The sequence below is a fragment of the Nanorana parkeri genome, unplaced genomic scaffold, assembly GCF_000935625.1.
Source record: "Nanorana parkeri isolate BGI_ZX_2015 unplaced genomic scaffold, ASM93562v1 scaffold616, whole genome shotgun sequence".
Lineage (NCBI taxonomy): Eukaryota > Metazoa > Chordata > Amphibia > Anura > Dicroglossidae > Nanorana > Nanorana parkeri.
In genome coordinates this window covers 232,992-249,683 of record NW_017306884.1, presented here as the reverse complement: position 1 = coordinate 249,683, position 16,692 = coordinate 232,992, and the positions used below count along the sequence as shown (strand labels likewise).

The 16,692-nt window shown below is 39.0% G+C and overlaps 1 protein-coding gene across 5 annotated transcripts in view; it reads right to left on the bottom strand.

Moving 5' to 3' along the window:
- The window catches only part of ELMO1 (engulfment and cell motility 1), a 276,466-nt gene that overhangs the window by 117,813 nt on the left and 141,961 nt on the right, over window positions 1–16,692 (bottom strand). For all 5 annotated transcript variants that reach the window (XM_018562953.1, XM_018562949.1, XM_018562950.1 and 2 more), the window contains one exon: window positions 14,289–14,425. In XM_018562953.1, coding sequence (XP_018418455.1) covers window positions 14,289–14,425 — 137 coding nt within the window. The remainder of the gene's footprint in view (window positions 1–14,288; window positions 14,426–16,692) is intronic.

Genomic DNA, 16,692 nt, shown 5'->3' with positions numbered 1-16,692 from the left:
GTACATTTATATAGAGGCCCATCCAATGGTTTCAGATTATAAAATTTTCATGCAAAAGAAAAATATACACATCTTATGGCAGGCAAAACAGCTTCCATGTATCCCTGTCTATCCAGCCCAGCCACTTGCAGGGCTCTACCCACAGATGATGCCTGTCTAGCAGGGGAGGGGTCCTGCTATTTCTCTGCTGCAGTTTCACTTACACCGACAGTTCCCTTCCCCACCCTGTGACTAAATAGTGAAAGGAGAAGCAGCTCACTGATTGGCTTATCTATTTGTTATCTCCTTCTATCAACAAGCTTCTTGCACTGCAGAACGCTGGCTGCTGCCTTATGCCCCACAGCATACCTCGATTTTTCACCATTGAACTGGCGTACCTTTACCAGATTCCTTGCATCATTGTTGCACACTGGATGGGTGAGATAGATACTGGATATTTACATCACATATACTGAACACTGTAACTTAAAGAGGAACTGAACTTAAAATGGAAAGATTTCCTATTCCCTGCTCTCGGCGCTCGTTTAAGAAAAAAAAACCCAGCCCTGCTACTTGTCCGTAGCAGGGCTAAAATAGTGACCAAACAACTTGCCCAGCGCCCGGAACTACATGTCCCGGGCGTCGGGCGATACGAATTCCACACCCCTGTATGTTGTATGGACATTTACAAATATTAATTGTGCAATACGCAGAAAAAAATCTCTTTTGTCTTGAACTTCTTCTGAAAACAGGAGTGCACTTCTTGGTAGGTGAGGGTGCTAAGAAATCATAAAGCCTCATATTTCTATATCTGCAGTCTATGAGCTAGTCTGACTGCTAGTATCAGGTGCTGCTCACAAGAGCATGAATCCTATTGCTGGACATTGTATCAACTTTGCACAGCTACTTCAGCTAAAAAGTCAAGAGACTCCCATACAAGTGGTTGAGCTATAAATTGAAGTTCTCTCCAAATTATCATCATCTATTTTTATAAAACTGTAGCTTTATGTACAGTATGTGAAATTCGTGAACTGACCACGATTGCACATTTAGTTATTGAGACAAGGGGGTGTATTTACTAACCTTATAAACACACCACAACATGTATACACCTCTGTAGTGTGTTCCCTCCCAGCATGATCTATTGGTGGAATCTAAACACCTTTGTAGTGTGTACACACCCAGCAGGTGTGTTGTGCAAAGCCCTGCCCTGAATTGCAAGGTGATGTTGTGTAAATTAGCTCTACATTGTGTTGCTTGCGTTGATGAATGCAGGAATGTAAATGCATGAGCTAACCATTTTTGTCTTAACTGTGAAGCAGCATTATATATGCATCATGTGCATGATTTTTCCATATATGGCATTAGTGGAAATATACTTATAGAGACTTTTTGGTTGATAAATATGCTTTGCTGTGTAAAAATCACACGCACCTGGTGCGTGCGTGTGTTTAGGTTAGTAAATCACCCCCAAGGAGTCACGTTGTTTATTTATATATTGAGAAGTAAGAGAACTTATCATGGTCTTCCACTTGCCCATCTAGACAAGGAGCAGTCTATATGCACTTATAGCAGGATACGATTCACTGGTGCACAACATCTCTTCAGCCTTAATCTGCTCATTTCAATACACGACATTTCATGTTCACTTGTAACTGGTGTACTGGATATGGTATAAAATGGGATCTCGATCACAAACATTCATACATCTCAATGACTTTTACAATGTGATCTGCCCTGACCGGTGTTGGGCAATTTTGCTCTTAGATCTATGCCATCTGATTTATAAATGGATTTTTCCTTTTTGCAATGTGCCCTTGGTTTTTAAGTTGGGAGTCCAGGGCAGCTGTTATGTAAAATGTTCTTGTACTTGGCTATATATTCTATATGGATTCTATTTTGCAACTTTTCAGGGATGGCTTATGCTTTGGGGATTTTGTACATTTAACTGAATCCTCCAAAATCAAACAGTGGTTTTACCATTTACAGTAAATGCATTTAATTTATTTTGGATGTGTGCCCAGAATATATACTACAGATCCATTCTATTTTTATTGGTTTTGCTAGAGCATATCTATATGTTATGTGTGAAGAATGGTTGGACACAGAGTTCCCCCTAATACTTGTGTATTCTGCCATGAAGCAGTAACAATATTTTACATACATGTAAATGTATAATATGCTTATAGCAGCTGATCCATCGACCTAAATGTAGTCAAGTGAGTATAATCAATAAAAATTAATTTAAGATCCATTTACACCCAAGTGGAAATGCCACTATGAATCTACTTCAAAACCATAAAGAGGTTTCACACCTCTTTGAAACTGTACATGTTGTATATTTGTGCATGGAGAGGTGTATATTTTTAAAACATTACTTGCTGTGCTTTTTTGGCAATTTCCTCACACAGTTTTCACAGAGATGAAGCATGTTGCAGGTAAAACCTGTGATACATTCATTTTAAAAGCATTTTAATGAACGTACCCCGAGACAGAAAGCAGGAAGTACGCCTCCCCTCCTTTATAAACCAAATACACGTTAAAGCAAACACAAAAGTAAACATAATCACACCAAAAACACACTACGGCACAGTACATAACATGTCGCCAATGGGTGTATACAATGATCTTCATTCTTGAATTGTTATAAAAATGTTGGTCTCATCTCTTTAACAAACATATGACAAAAGGTGCTGTCAATCTTCCTTGATTTACATTTTTACCCTCCTCCAGCTATGCAGACAAATTGCCAGCTATCAGCTATAAGCCTTAAGTTCAAGCAGGTGGACAGGTCAGCATCCCAGGTCTGACAGGGAGAGAATACAAATAAATACCAGCAAAAGCTTTTCACTGAGAAATAACGCTGCACTATCCACTCTAGAGGATAGAGTTACATTCTCTGAAAGGCTCATTCTCAACCGATTTTCTTTAAATTTTGCAAAAAAAACCATGCATTTTAAGATAAAATATGCACATAAAAATATATGCATATCAAGACAAAAAAATTTAAATGAAACATTATGCTGTTGAAATATATACATGTATCTGTGTGTGTGCGCGCACTTCACTCCATCTGCATGAAAGACACAGCACAATCCACAAGTTTACTGAACTAGTCCACCAAAAATATTTACAGGGTAAACCCACGAAGACTTTACAGACTGCGTGTAGGCTAAATTGTAACATTTTTACACACTAGATGACCACTTTCTGTTACAGGGCGGCCATTACGAGCAGCGGCCGCAGATGACCACTTTCTCTAAAACTCTGATTGCAGACCCACACTGAGTCAAAACAAAAGACCTGTTTTGAGACCCAAAACAGTCAAGGTCTAGGTGAAAGCAGAGCATGCACATGAAATAAGCAGATGTAGCTGCCCCCATGTGTATATACAACTGCAAACAAGGTTTAACAATATTATGTCCAGTAAGCTTTTACGCACATGTGAAAAACAAACAATCAAAATAAAATAGATTCCCTTCAATATTTCCACGATCTGTTCATTATTACAAATGATCTTTTCTGAAAATGTACTGGCTTTATAAACATATATTATATGAATAGATGTGCTATGTATTCTATTACTGACTGGTTAAAGATCTCATTTTTGTTTCAAAATCTCTGATATACCATTTGTAATTTCATCATCATGGTGTTTGTTGCAGTCCTGATTCTAGAAAGCATAGCCTGGCAGCTAAAGAAGCCTGTTTAAAATTCTGAGCACACGCCACAGTTCTGACAATCTGTATTCTACCGTTACATCCCTGACAGACATCCTCACAGCTAACAAGTCCCGTTCTAGTTCATCTTCAGGTATTATCACTTATATACCATATGTAGTATCAAATTTACCCCTAAAATTACAAAGGTTTTATATCATTGTGGACTTCCATAAGTAAAATCATCTCTGTACAATTACAAAGACAGAAAAATAAACAGAAATAGAAAAATATATAAACAAAATTTAAATAACATCCTAAAAGTGAATAGAAAGTTCTTTTTTTATTTTACATTCTGGTTTCAGGGGAAATCGATCAGCGGTGATGGTCTCACACAGCCTCTGATATTCACACCACACTCTAATTCAAGGTACCATTCCTACCTTGATTTCTCCATTCATTCCAAAAGAGAATACAGTGAGTGGGATTGAAACTGCTATATTCTACTGAATATTCTACTGAATTGAATTGATTCACAATGGCAATAGATGGAAGGCTGTAGGTATTTCCAGATCACCTGCATACCGTCATGCATTAAATTTCCCTTTACCCTTGATATTCAGCATTGTATTGAATTGCTCTACGAAGCAGCCCTGTACTGACATTGTGGACCTCTCTCTGAATTTACTAGTTACTGCCCGGGACCTGGTTTTCGAACAAGTCTTTCTCCTGGAACATGCATGCAGCAATCCAAGCCACAGCTCCTAATCTGCATACTTCTTCTGCTAGTGGTTTTAAGTACTGTTTAAAGTGATTAGAAATACAGCCAGGCAATTAGAATTTACAGAATGAGTGTTAAGCAAAGGCGGGCTCAATGTTTCTCTCAGAACAAGTTTAAGTCAAGGTATGCATACGGTGAAAAATATCAGTCCAGTAACGGCGACCGTAGAACACAAATGTCATTGCAATTGCAGGTGCCTATCATATTTTGACTGAACAGCAGTAATGATTAGGGCTGCAACTAACAATTATTTTCATAATCGATTCGTTGGCCGATTATTTTTTGAATTGATTAATTGGATAAATAATGTAAAAAAAATTATTACCATCATTTAAAATAAAATGGAGGGCAGCAGGGGAATGCAAAGTCACCGCAGTCTCTCCTCCCCGCTGGTGCTGGCTGCAGTGGTCTGTATACCCTCTGCCGATAAAGGCGGGGAGAGCAGCGGGGATTAAAAGGGACATGGACCATTGCAGCCAGCACCAGCGGGGAGGAGAATGGAGGTGCAGAGTGGCAGCCAGGGGATTCAACTATTCGAAAATCAACTAATTGATAATGAGAATCGTTGACAACAATTTTCATTATCGAATATAATCAATTTTATCGATTAGTTTTTTGAGTAATGACTCCTAGTGATGAGATCCTTGAGATTATAAGGAGGGCATCTGTAAGGGTGTCTGTATAAAGTCTGTTCATCTTTTAAGACATTAATAAATATGGGCCAAAGATATCATTAGCGTGCTGTTGGAATTTGAATTATTAAAGTGACTTGGTTCCTAAAATAAATTCATAAAAAGTTCCCTTTAAACAAGAAGATTGTACATACTTATTATTCCAACTACCGGCATGACCAATCTCTGCTGAAAAAACTGGAGTGTAGGATTCGTGGTCCCCGATGCACTCACCGGTTCCTATTATCAGGCCCCACGCCAATACAGGACATTGTAAAGTGATAGGGACCGGTGGAAGCAACCAATGAATGCAGCATGGGACCAGAAAGTTTAGGGTTCTGAAGATTCTTTGAATAGTGGTTTCCCTTGATCATAGCAGAGATCACCAGGGTGGCCAGTGGGGAGTGGAGTATTTACCATCTTCTGCAGGAGGCATTTTGCACACATTGTTATTATTGAGGAATTAAGAATTGCTTTGAACAATAATATTTTTTCAAACATTTATTAACAGAAAAGCATATCAAAGATCATGTACAGTATGTTGAAAATATAGGATGTAATACTATGTTTGGAACTCGCTGTACTAGTGAGTTGGAATGCTGCTGCCAGATTGTTTCCAGCTAACTTATAACCATTACTTTGTGATCCAAGTGAAATATTTATTTAGCAGAAAAAGGGAAGATACTAAACACATAAAGATGAAAAAAAGGAAGATAATACATTTCCATAAAGGTAAGATTATGTTACAAATATAAATATATGTTTTCAAATATGAATACTCCTGTACGTTGGGCTTATTTCCTTATGGAATATTCAAATACATTGGATTCATAATTCCTTTCTCGAATATATCTTGCATAGTCTATCCGCCAGTGCTTTGACTTTTTTACTTGCAGCTAGCGGTTTATAAGGCGTGCTCAGAATAAGCCCAGCACTTATCACCCAGCATTCTAACTCTCCAGCATGAGGCTTCTAATCTTTCTGGCTGTGTACAAGAGATAATGTATTACATGGTAATAACGGCTGCCAGCTCTGCACTCCTCTCCTCTTTCCTCATTGTTAATCATATCTCAGCACATCAAGCAGAAAAGATGAAAGCTTTAAACTCTGCATGCTTGAGGTTTGTTGTCAACAAACCCTTTAGAATGCATTTTAAGTAATGGGGAGAATAGTTTGTTTGACAATATTATACCATTCATGCACAATTACCCATCTAGAAAGTTTTTACAGAAAAACCACATTCAGATATAATCGTAGCTAACATATTAGCTTATACCTGTGATATGGAAAAAAGAAAAATAATAAAATGACTGGACAGGAAAGATGAGTAAGTGGGCAGCATTATGCCTGGAATGTGCATAATGCTTTTAGTTTCAGACATTAGCCCTAGAAAGCTTGTGTCCTTTGTGATAGGGGATATGAGACTGGAAGCTCCTCAGTGGCAGGGGTTCCTCAGACTAATTGCATGCACTCTGTGTATAATCAATAAGACACATGAAGATTACTACTTTGTGATCCAAACTACGATACTTAAAACTAGACTCAAGGAAGATAGTAAAAAAAAATTTAGTTAGTCATTAAAAGTCATATTTTTTTTTTTTAAATACTACTACTACCTAAATTTGTTCTGGAGTTAGTATTAGCTTTTTGTGATCACCTGCACGGTAGAACTCAGACTGAGAGAAGTAGAGTCAGGACAAGAAGCCAATTAGGTGTGTTTCAATCACAAAAAAAGATTATGACAGGTGCTAAGTGAACAATAATATTTTTGGAGGTTGCCTACTGCGATCTTGGCCTAGGGCTGCTTAAAGGCTACAGAAAGAATGTACTCTTAACACTCTGACTTAAAGCAACACTAAACTCAGGAGTTAAATCTAAAAAAATGCGTTCAAGGACTTTAACTATTAACAAAAACGTTGCTTATATGTGTATCACTCAGCGAAATATCCTCAAATCATCTCTGAATTCAGGCAGGCACTGTCCTTCCTTCTGGAGGGGGGCTACTTTTGTTCCCTATGGTCCCTGTGTGTGTGAAGTACCCACCGCTCCAAGCTCACTCCTGTAATGGACTATATTCTCAAAGCAAATTAGTAAACTAAGTGTGAGACCGTAGCCCATCACGGGAGCGGTGGCTACTTTACAACACACACAGGGACCATGGGGAATAAAAGTAGTCACCCTCCACAAGGAAGGACAGTGTCAGCACAAATTCAGAGATGATTTGAGGATGTACAGATGAATGATACACAGATATGCTACAATTTTGCTAATAGTTAAGGTGCTGGAATGCATTTTTAAGATTTAACTCCTGAGTTTAGTGTCACTTTTCACTTCTCGCGGTTATTTGTGTGAATTACATAAATGCAAATGTGCTAACAGGAGGAAAGTGCAGCATGACCTTCTGGTCATGATCTCATCAGTCTTTTTATTCACTATCCAAATCACAGGCAAGGAAAGAGCGGTAACCTGGCTGTAATGCTTAAAGAAGAACTCGGGAGAAAAATGTATTAACCCTTGCAGTGGGGCTACTTCCGCACTGCAAGGGTTAACTGCCTGTTTTTTGCCTAGGTGCTAAAAAAAAAAGTTATATTCACCCGAACTGCCGAGTCAAGTCCCTGCTTCTCCTGTCAATGAAGCGTGTCTTCTTTTCCGCTTTTTAGCGCCCTCACATCTATACACTTGTATAGAACACAATGACACAATGATTCTTAGGCTACTGCAGGAGGGGGAGAGAGGCTCTAGGGACCAGTCTAAGAAAAAGGTGGCTTGGATGATCGGACGAGTATAACTTTTTAATTTAGCACCCAAACACAACAAGCAAATAGCCCCTGCAGGACAGGGGTAGCCCCACTGCAAGGGTTAATACAAATTTTCCCTGGAGTTTTTTCTAACTACAAAAGGGAAAATTCAGGTCAACTGTCTAAGCAGAACGACACAGGGCTGTGTAAACCTAAGGACTGTAAGTACATATAGAGAAAGCATTTGGCAGGCACAACAGCCCCTGCATAACTATGTCATGCATTTAGCAGCTTGCCAGGAGTACACATTTATTCTGCACACAATTACATCAAATGCAAATCTGTATGTTTGGGAAAAAAAATATCACAGAGCACTTTCAGTAACAATCAGTATCATCTTGAGAGCAGGACGTATTCATTCTTTTTTATGCAGTTTTGAATTCTTACCTCTAACCAGTAAAACATAAGGGCATAGATGAGCACATCTTTCAAAGGCTTGTTCTCCCAAACCTGATACTTCAGGTGTTTATAGATGCTAGAGATTTGATCCAGCTAGTGGTATTTTAGTGGTATCTCTCTGGTTCTCTAGTGGTGAGATCTCTGCTTCTTATGTCCCAGGTCTGCACAACTGTCACCTTTATTATGAGGTGTCCCTAATCTTTCTTGAATTTGCATTTGTTTTATTTTATGAAAAATATAATAGGAAAAAATGGGACCACCCCAAAGTGAGCGGAAACAGAGCCAGAAGCTATGACAGATCTCTTTGCTGGTGTCACCACGAGATATAAATAGCAGCTGTCTGACTTTTTGGTGGACTGTCCCTTTAAATATCCAATCTGACCTCAAAGCAGATCTGAAGCAATAAAGAAGCAAAAATCAGATACAAGCTTCATGTTAACACTAGCGAAAGGCCAAGAGAATAATAAAACTTCAATCTGTAGCCTAATATGTTTTGAGAAAGCTTCAGTTACCATAAAATTGCTCACTAAACAAGAGTCAGCTGCGCACTGCTGGGTATAACCATATCAAGGGTAAAATGGGATTTCAAATCCAAATCTCACTGCTAAAGACAGAAATTAGCAAGAATGCTTGTAAACACAAAAAAAACTGTAAACTGAAACAATGCACAATTGTGCTCAGATATATTTTTATGGATTTTTAGACCCTAATTACTTTGAGCATTAACAAACATTATTTGTATTGCCAATATTAAAATTGGGTTCCATTTTAAATAATAAGTGGACCCAAACCATCTACTTCATAAGTCATTCTTGTCCCATCCCTTTAGTGTTGTTGGAGGTGTGGGGTAGGGATGTACGGCCACATGGAGCAGTGTTGGGCAGTAGCTTCCTATAACTGCTCTGCATTTTGTAGCAGTGGCAGAAATATATGGCACAACAATGGAATCCTTCGGCTTCCACTCCATATCCTACTCTACTTAACTATATATCTTTGCTGAGAATCAGAACAAAGCTAACTGAAGGGGATTTATCAAAGCTGGAGCACAGAAAGTCTGGAGCAGTTGCTCATGCCAGCAAATCAACTTCTATCTTCAATTTTCAAAGCTTAACTGAACAAACTGAAGCGAGAAGATGATGATTACAGCTGGTTACAATGGGCAACTGCTCCAGATTCAATAAATTCCCCCCAATGAGTGCTGTAGAAACACCAACTTCTTGTATAAGCTGTATAAAGTACATTTTCTGGCTCTGCTGTTACTGCAGACATGCTTGTAGATACACAGTATACTTTATTTGATGCTTTGTGCAATAACAGACTCTTTTGAGGAAAGGATTTGCTATTTGGATCATATATGTTATGCACATGCATTAACTGCAATTTATCTTGTATTGTTTACTTGCATTGCGATCATGTCTAACCACTGTACCTATCTTATTCTTTTCCAAAAAAAAATAATGGTGAAAAAAAAAAGAAAGAACTCCCATGCACAAGCATGGGAGTTGACACACCCAAAAAAGATAGCTGAATGCACAAGACCAAGTAAAGGTGGAAGCGCAAAACAAGGGGGCTTGCATCACTGGCAGGGACGTATAGAGAAGTATAGAGGAGTTTACTTATGCTTTAGGATGAACCCAAGCATTTAAAACAAAAATATTCTACAAAAGCTGATATTAAAAGGAGAATTATGGGGTGAGTGAAAAACACTCATCCCCATAATTCAAGCCAACCTGTGATACTGAAGCTGTCACAGATCGGCTTTATTGATCAGGAAGTCAGCAAACACATACCGCCAATCACGGACTTCACGATTCTCTCCCTCCCTGCAGAGAGCGGTGACTGTCAGTCATCGCTTCCCGCAGAGATTTCCCCCCTCCCCTTTTCGTCTCTCCAGTGCTGACTGGAGGAACGGACGGGGAGGGGGTGGGCTACGCCTCTATTATAGTGTGTTGGTATCATGTGTACAATAGGCAAACAATTATTTTCAATTCCATCATTAACTGCATAAAAAAAAATCAAAATGAAAAACTTATTGTAAAGAACTGGACTTAGGGTGATTTATCAAATCTGGAGCCGACTGAATCTGGAGTAGTTGCCCATAGCAACCAATCAGCTTCTCTTTTTCATATTCAAAGCTTAAAGTGACATTAAAGGCTAAAACATTTTTGCTCTCCCCACAATGCTAATGTAAGGACTTACCTTAAATGATGCCCCTTAATCCAATCATCTTCCTCTTTCCAGAAGTTTTCAGGAGTCCCTCAAGCGCTGGTGCCGGTCTCCAATCCAGCGCTGACTCCTCTGCCTTAACTGGCACTTCCTGTCCCACGGAGTATGTGCAGGTGCACAATGCTGGATTTACTTACCTTGTGTCTCTCCTCATCTCCCGGCCGAAGATCTGAACTGCGCATGCACCTGCCCCAAGCTCCTTTGCGGCCGCCTGAGAATTTTCAGATGTTCGGACGGGAGCGTGCGACGGAGACACAGGTAAGTTTTAACCCTTTGAAAAAGTTTTTTTTCCAAATCGTTTTGCATATATCTACTGCTTGTTATTAACCCTTTAACTGAACAAACAGAAAAGATAAGCTGATTGGTTACCATGGGCAACTGTTCCAGATTCTGACTGCTCCAGTTGTCATAAATGCCCCCCTTAAGAATTATCCATATGTACCTGGCAAAAGTCAGAGCTCATGATCACTCCCTGTACCCAAAAATCCATCGACAGTGCTTCCCTATTAACTGCTCATCTAGCGGGGTCACTAGGCAAGCACCTTCAGAAACCTACTCTTAGGGGGATATATTAGTTTTAAATGATAGGTGCTGTGTCAGGTTTACTTTAAATGTTATCCAGGATACATACCAACCCATTACTTTGTATTTATTGTTATGAAAATAAAATTAATTACAATAATGTCCTGGTATACGGCAACTGAGCTCCTAGATGGCTTTAAATGTCCTTGTATTTCAAAGACAAGTTCAAGTTAAAAACAGTACCAGTTCACTTTTGGATTACAGGTATGCTTCTATAAATAACTTTAAATATAAGTGTGCATTTCTTTGGTGTACAGTTTTACTTTAATTCATCTTGTAGGAGTACCGAAAGGGAAATGTGTGAAATGAAATGAAGCTGGTAATCATTCTGTAGCACTTTTTATCTCATATTAGGTGTATTTTACATTTCATTGCAGATGGAGTGTTTTTTTATTTTTAGATGCATATTTTTCGCTATATAGCATCTAGAGATTTATGAAAATGAATATAAATTGTGCTGTGCTGCTATGTGCACATTTTGCTTCCGACCAAAGAAATGAATAGATTAAATTCTAATGGTACTTGGCTGTTATAGTATTTCAGTAACCGCACACAATATTTTATAGTATGCTTAAGGCATGGAGTTTCATTGGCACCTTATACAGATTATAGAGAGTGATCCGCAATTAAAGGAGAACCTAATGCCAGCTTCGCTCTCCACAAACCACAGCCCGGTAACAACAAAAAGTCCCTCGGTACTCTTCAAAATGGCAGTCTATTAGGGTATACCATTCCAATTCGAAAAGCTCCACTTGAATTGAAGACCCATGGCTACGATACTGTTCTTTTCTTACAAGTTACCATTATAGTTATGTTTAATCTCTTTTTTTATTAAATGTTTGAAGGTGACACAAAAACACTATATATAAAGAACTGCAAATGTATGTGTACATATGTCATTAAATCACAGAAGTTATGCATTGTCAATAGTTATCATCCATATAAAATAAAAATCCATTTCGGCATTGTGAGAGAATAATGCATGTACAGAATAGTCTATATTATCTCATTAAGGAAAATACTAATGGAAAACAAGCAAAGTGTGGTGATTATTTGATGGCTTGCCATGAAAGAAAAGTCTCTGAATATTTTTTAACTACCTAAGCATTATGATATTGCTCAAAAGCATTTTCTGGAACCTTGTATAGTACCTTGCGAAAAAACATTCACCCCCTTGCAACTGTGTATACATTAGTTTTTTTCTCTGAATTATTGTTTGAATCACAATAGAAGTTATTTTGCACATACAAAGTGTTAAACAGGTTGTGTACATCACATTGCCTCCCCCCCCAAACACGTCTAATGTAAATTCAGGTTGCAATGTAATAAAACAGGAAAAACACCATGTGGGTGAATACTTTCACAGGGTGCTGTATATGGAGTATTATGTTAGCCATTGATTAGTGTGGAAAGTTTGGAGTCTAAGTAATGCCATTTATTGGCTAACTTATTAAAGATGCAAGCTTCTCCTTGTAACTGGATATAAATATGAGTGACAGGAAACAATACCGGCGCCTCCACGTGCAATATCGGCCAGTTGCCTGAGGTTCTGAGGAAGGGGGAGTGCCCCAGAAACATGTAAACCGAGACCACATAGGGGCAGTGGACGCTGATGCTGCACATCTTTTCAGACTTCCGCTGCTAGATGATTTGACATGCCATTGTTTACTACATGCCTGTTTACTACCGACTTTTTGTAAGTACAATACAGTTGTGCGTTTTTATCATTAAAATTCGTTTTACACTATGCAGGCGCTCCTTTTTGTCTTTTGTCTCTTGGATATAAATATGTGGGTTTCAGAACCGTTTACAGAAATGTACAAAGTCTGATGAAGGAATCTAGAGAATCCCGAAGGCTTGCATCTTCAATAACTTAAAGGAGAACTATGGGATGAGTAAAATGCACTCATCTCTAGTTCGAGTGCAGGGGTGACACTGAAGCGGTCACACGTCAGCTCTATTGATTAAGAACCAAGCAATCATATACCCCTGCTCGTTCAGTTCATGATCTTCTCCCTGCAGAGAGCTGTGATTGTCAGTCACCGTTCCCAGCAGGGATACCCCCCTTCCCTCTCCAATTCTCCAGCGCTGCTTGGAGGGACAGACAGGGGAGGGGACGGGCACAGCTGGCTCTACCTCTGGAGAGACAGAGCCAGCTGTCAATCAGTCAGCAGGGTGGATCTGTCGGGATCTTTCCCAGCTGCAGGGCGGCTCTGCGCTGTAAGCATATAGTGGGCAATAGCTATATGCAGAGTTTTAGGTCACAGGAAGACATTAAAAAATGTCCTCCTTAAACCCTAATGAGAATTACGGCTAAAATAGGTTTGGCCATAGTTCTCTTTTAAAAAGTGACACTAAACTCAGGAGTTAAATCTCAAAAATACATTTATACATTAATACAAAGTACCTTAACTATTAACAAAAATGTGGCGTGTTTGTGTATCACTCAGCTGTAGATCCTCAAATCTTGTCTAAATTGGTGCTGTCGCTGTCCTTCCTTCTGGAGGGTGGCCACTTTTGTTCCCCATGGTCCTGTGTGTGTGTTCTAAAGTAGCCACTGCTCCAAGGTTGCTCCTATGATGGACTACAGTCTCACATTTAGTTTACTAATTTGTATTGAGGGTCTATCACAGGAGCAAACTTGGAGGAGTAGGTACTTTACAACACACACATGGACCATGAGGAAAGTAGCCACCCTCAAGAGGGAAGGACAGTGTTAGCACAAATTCAGAGATGATTTGAGGATCTACAGCCGAGAGATACAAAAATAGGCTACATTTCTGTTAAAGGTTAAGCTGCTTGAATGCAATTTAAAATTATTACAGTTAAACTGGGTTTATGTCTAGGAAAAATTTAACTGATCTACAGGATTTTCACTTCTCCTTCCCAATGTAGAAAACTACCAGTGGCAGGCACCCAGCTCTGAGAACTTATATTCCCCACAAGCCAGCTTTGTAAGTACCAGCAAATATGAAAAGGAGTACATCTAGGCACACAAAAGTGCCTATATTCACCCAGGTATATAAACCGATCCCTTAGCAGTTGCAAAACATAATCTATAACTGTGCACATAATACAGAAGACAACAGATTCAAGTTTCAATAGAAACTTTGCGCAATGTTCTTTTCAAGGTAGTTGGAGCAACAACAACAGATTTGCCAATTTGATATCATGAAGAGACACTTTTTCCTACCTTGTTGAAGTCTTCAGAAGTTGCCCTCATTTCTTTCCAAGTTTTGTTCAACAGCTGGATGCAGATACAAAAGAATTCCTCAAATGCTCGATCGTGTGTGAAGAACATAGGGTGAAAATCATTGCAGGTTTCACTTGCTACATAAAAAAAAGAAAAAGCACAAATATAAGACTTACATCTTCCCACAGCACATCATCCGTATTAAAAATATCACATTTATACAAAGAACAATGTTTCATGTATTAGGAAATGTATTCACAAACAATATGTGGCCAGTGACAAAATCCAAATAGCATAATTTCCTATCTCTCCTAGGTCCCAGACATCAGAGTCCTTCTAAAAAAGCTTATCTAGCTTTAGGCACATGAAGGAAAAGGGGAAAATGGCATTTGCAGAAAATCTCAGAGCTAAGTAGCCCATCTGACATTATGGTTGCTAAATGTGATGCTTACTTTGAAATGTTAGCAACAGCAGCACCTTTTAGTGCTTTCAAAGAAGAGAAAAAAAACTCTTCAGGCATAAAGGCTCTTTTAGGGGCTAGACTTTTCACAGCTTAGATTTAAAGCTGAACTCTGGGCATGAAAACTTCAATTCAAATATATTCCTTAACAGCAGGGGTGGGTAATTAATTTTCTCAAGGGACTACATGAGAAACTGGGACTAATTTGGAGGGCCAACACGTTACCGTGAAGGTGCATAGGCACACATGCACATACGTAAATTGATAAAAAATCTGATAGGGGGCAACTAATGCAGGGGGCACTCCGCCGGATGCACCTAATAATTAGTTGTTCCCATCAGAGTGCCCCCTGCTTTCACAATTAATGTAAGAGGGCACTCTGATGGGGGGAGCTAATGTAAGGGGGCACTGCAACGAGGACAACTAATAATTAGTTGTCCATATCAGAATGTCCCCTTAAATTGATTGTCCCCATCAGAGTGCCCCCTCATTTTTGTAGTTAATGTAAGGTGGCTACTTACATTGTTTGTCTATTTTAGAGTGCCACTTTATATTACTGTCCCCACATACCTTTTTTTACTACTTTATTAGTAAGCCAGATGCGGGAGCAGGTAGGTGGAGCAGACTGCAGGAAAGGAAGGGGAACACATTTGATGTCACTGGTTGCTAGGACTGCCTGATGGCCCTTACAACCAATGACTGCAAAGAAGGTGGACGCCTGATGTCATTGGTTGTCAATGGTCCTAGCAACCAATGACTGAAGAGGAGTAGGCCTGCACTGGGTTATGGTTTGCAGTGGATGCACCGGCCTTGGAGGCCACCAAGGCCCTGTTATGCAAACAGAACCAACTAGTGAGCCAAAGAGAATATTGTTTATTGATTTTGCATTGCTAATAAATCTGTATTTTATAGCGGGTTTTATTATTGCCAATAGCTTTTATGACTATCATGTTCCCTTTTTTTTTTTAAGAGAAGATTTTGTGGTTAAGTTGATTTGAAAAGGTAAAAAATATATCTTTGTTTCTAAAGAGGTTTGTTATAATTTGTATATTTATATATGAGTTGAAACTTTGTAATATTGATTGGACCAATATAGAACTTCATATTTTCTATACTATTTTCTTGTCTGTTTTGTAGACTTGACAAAGTTTATTTGGCACCTAAAAGCATTGGATGTTTTATGTTACCCTTTTGTGAACCAATATCATTGATAAAAGATTTTAGACTCTTGGACCATTTGTTTAGTGCTCTCATTATATGTGGATTCTCAATTCTGGGTTCTTTCTAAGTAGGGATGCACCGATACCGATACAAGCATCAGTATCAGCGGCGATACCGAGTATTTGCATGAGTACTCGTACTCGTGCAAATACTCCAATACATAAAACGAGTACCTGTGCCGCGTCCGCCATCTTCAGGGACCCAAATCCGCCGCACACAGGACCTCCATTGCGTCTTCAATGAAGCAAGATGGCCGCGACCTCCTCTGTCATCTGCTCCATTCTGACCTCTTCTCCCGTATTTCTGTGTTTTATGAGTGAATGGGTTGTTGCAATAACCAATTTTAGATGTTGAACTGGTGTTGGTGTTAACTGGTGCATTTAGTATGTCCAATGACATTTTAAATAATAAATGTATAATATTTTGTATCATATTTTGACTCTCTGACCCTCCTTACTAGCTGTACTTTGAGCTAATCCCCCTCACATCATCTCACTTCTTTTTATTGGGAAAATAGATGATCACATGTCCAGACCCCAGACTGCAGAACAGTGTATCCTTGTATAGTGTGGCACAGCTGTATCCAATTCTGCATACCTGGCTTTATATTATAAAGTTCTTATAATATAAAGCCAGGTATGCAGAATTGGATATAGCTGTGCCACACTACAGAGTGTTCATGTTCTTCATAATATTAAGAAACTGACCTAAAATCATGATTTT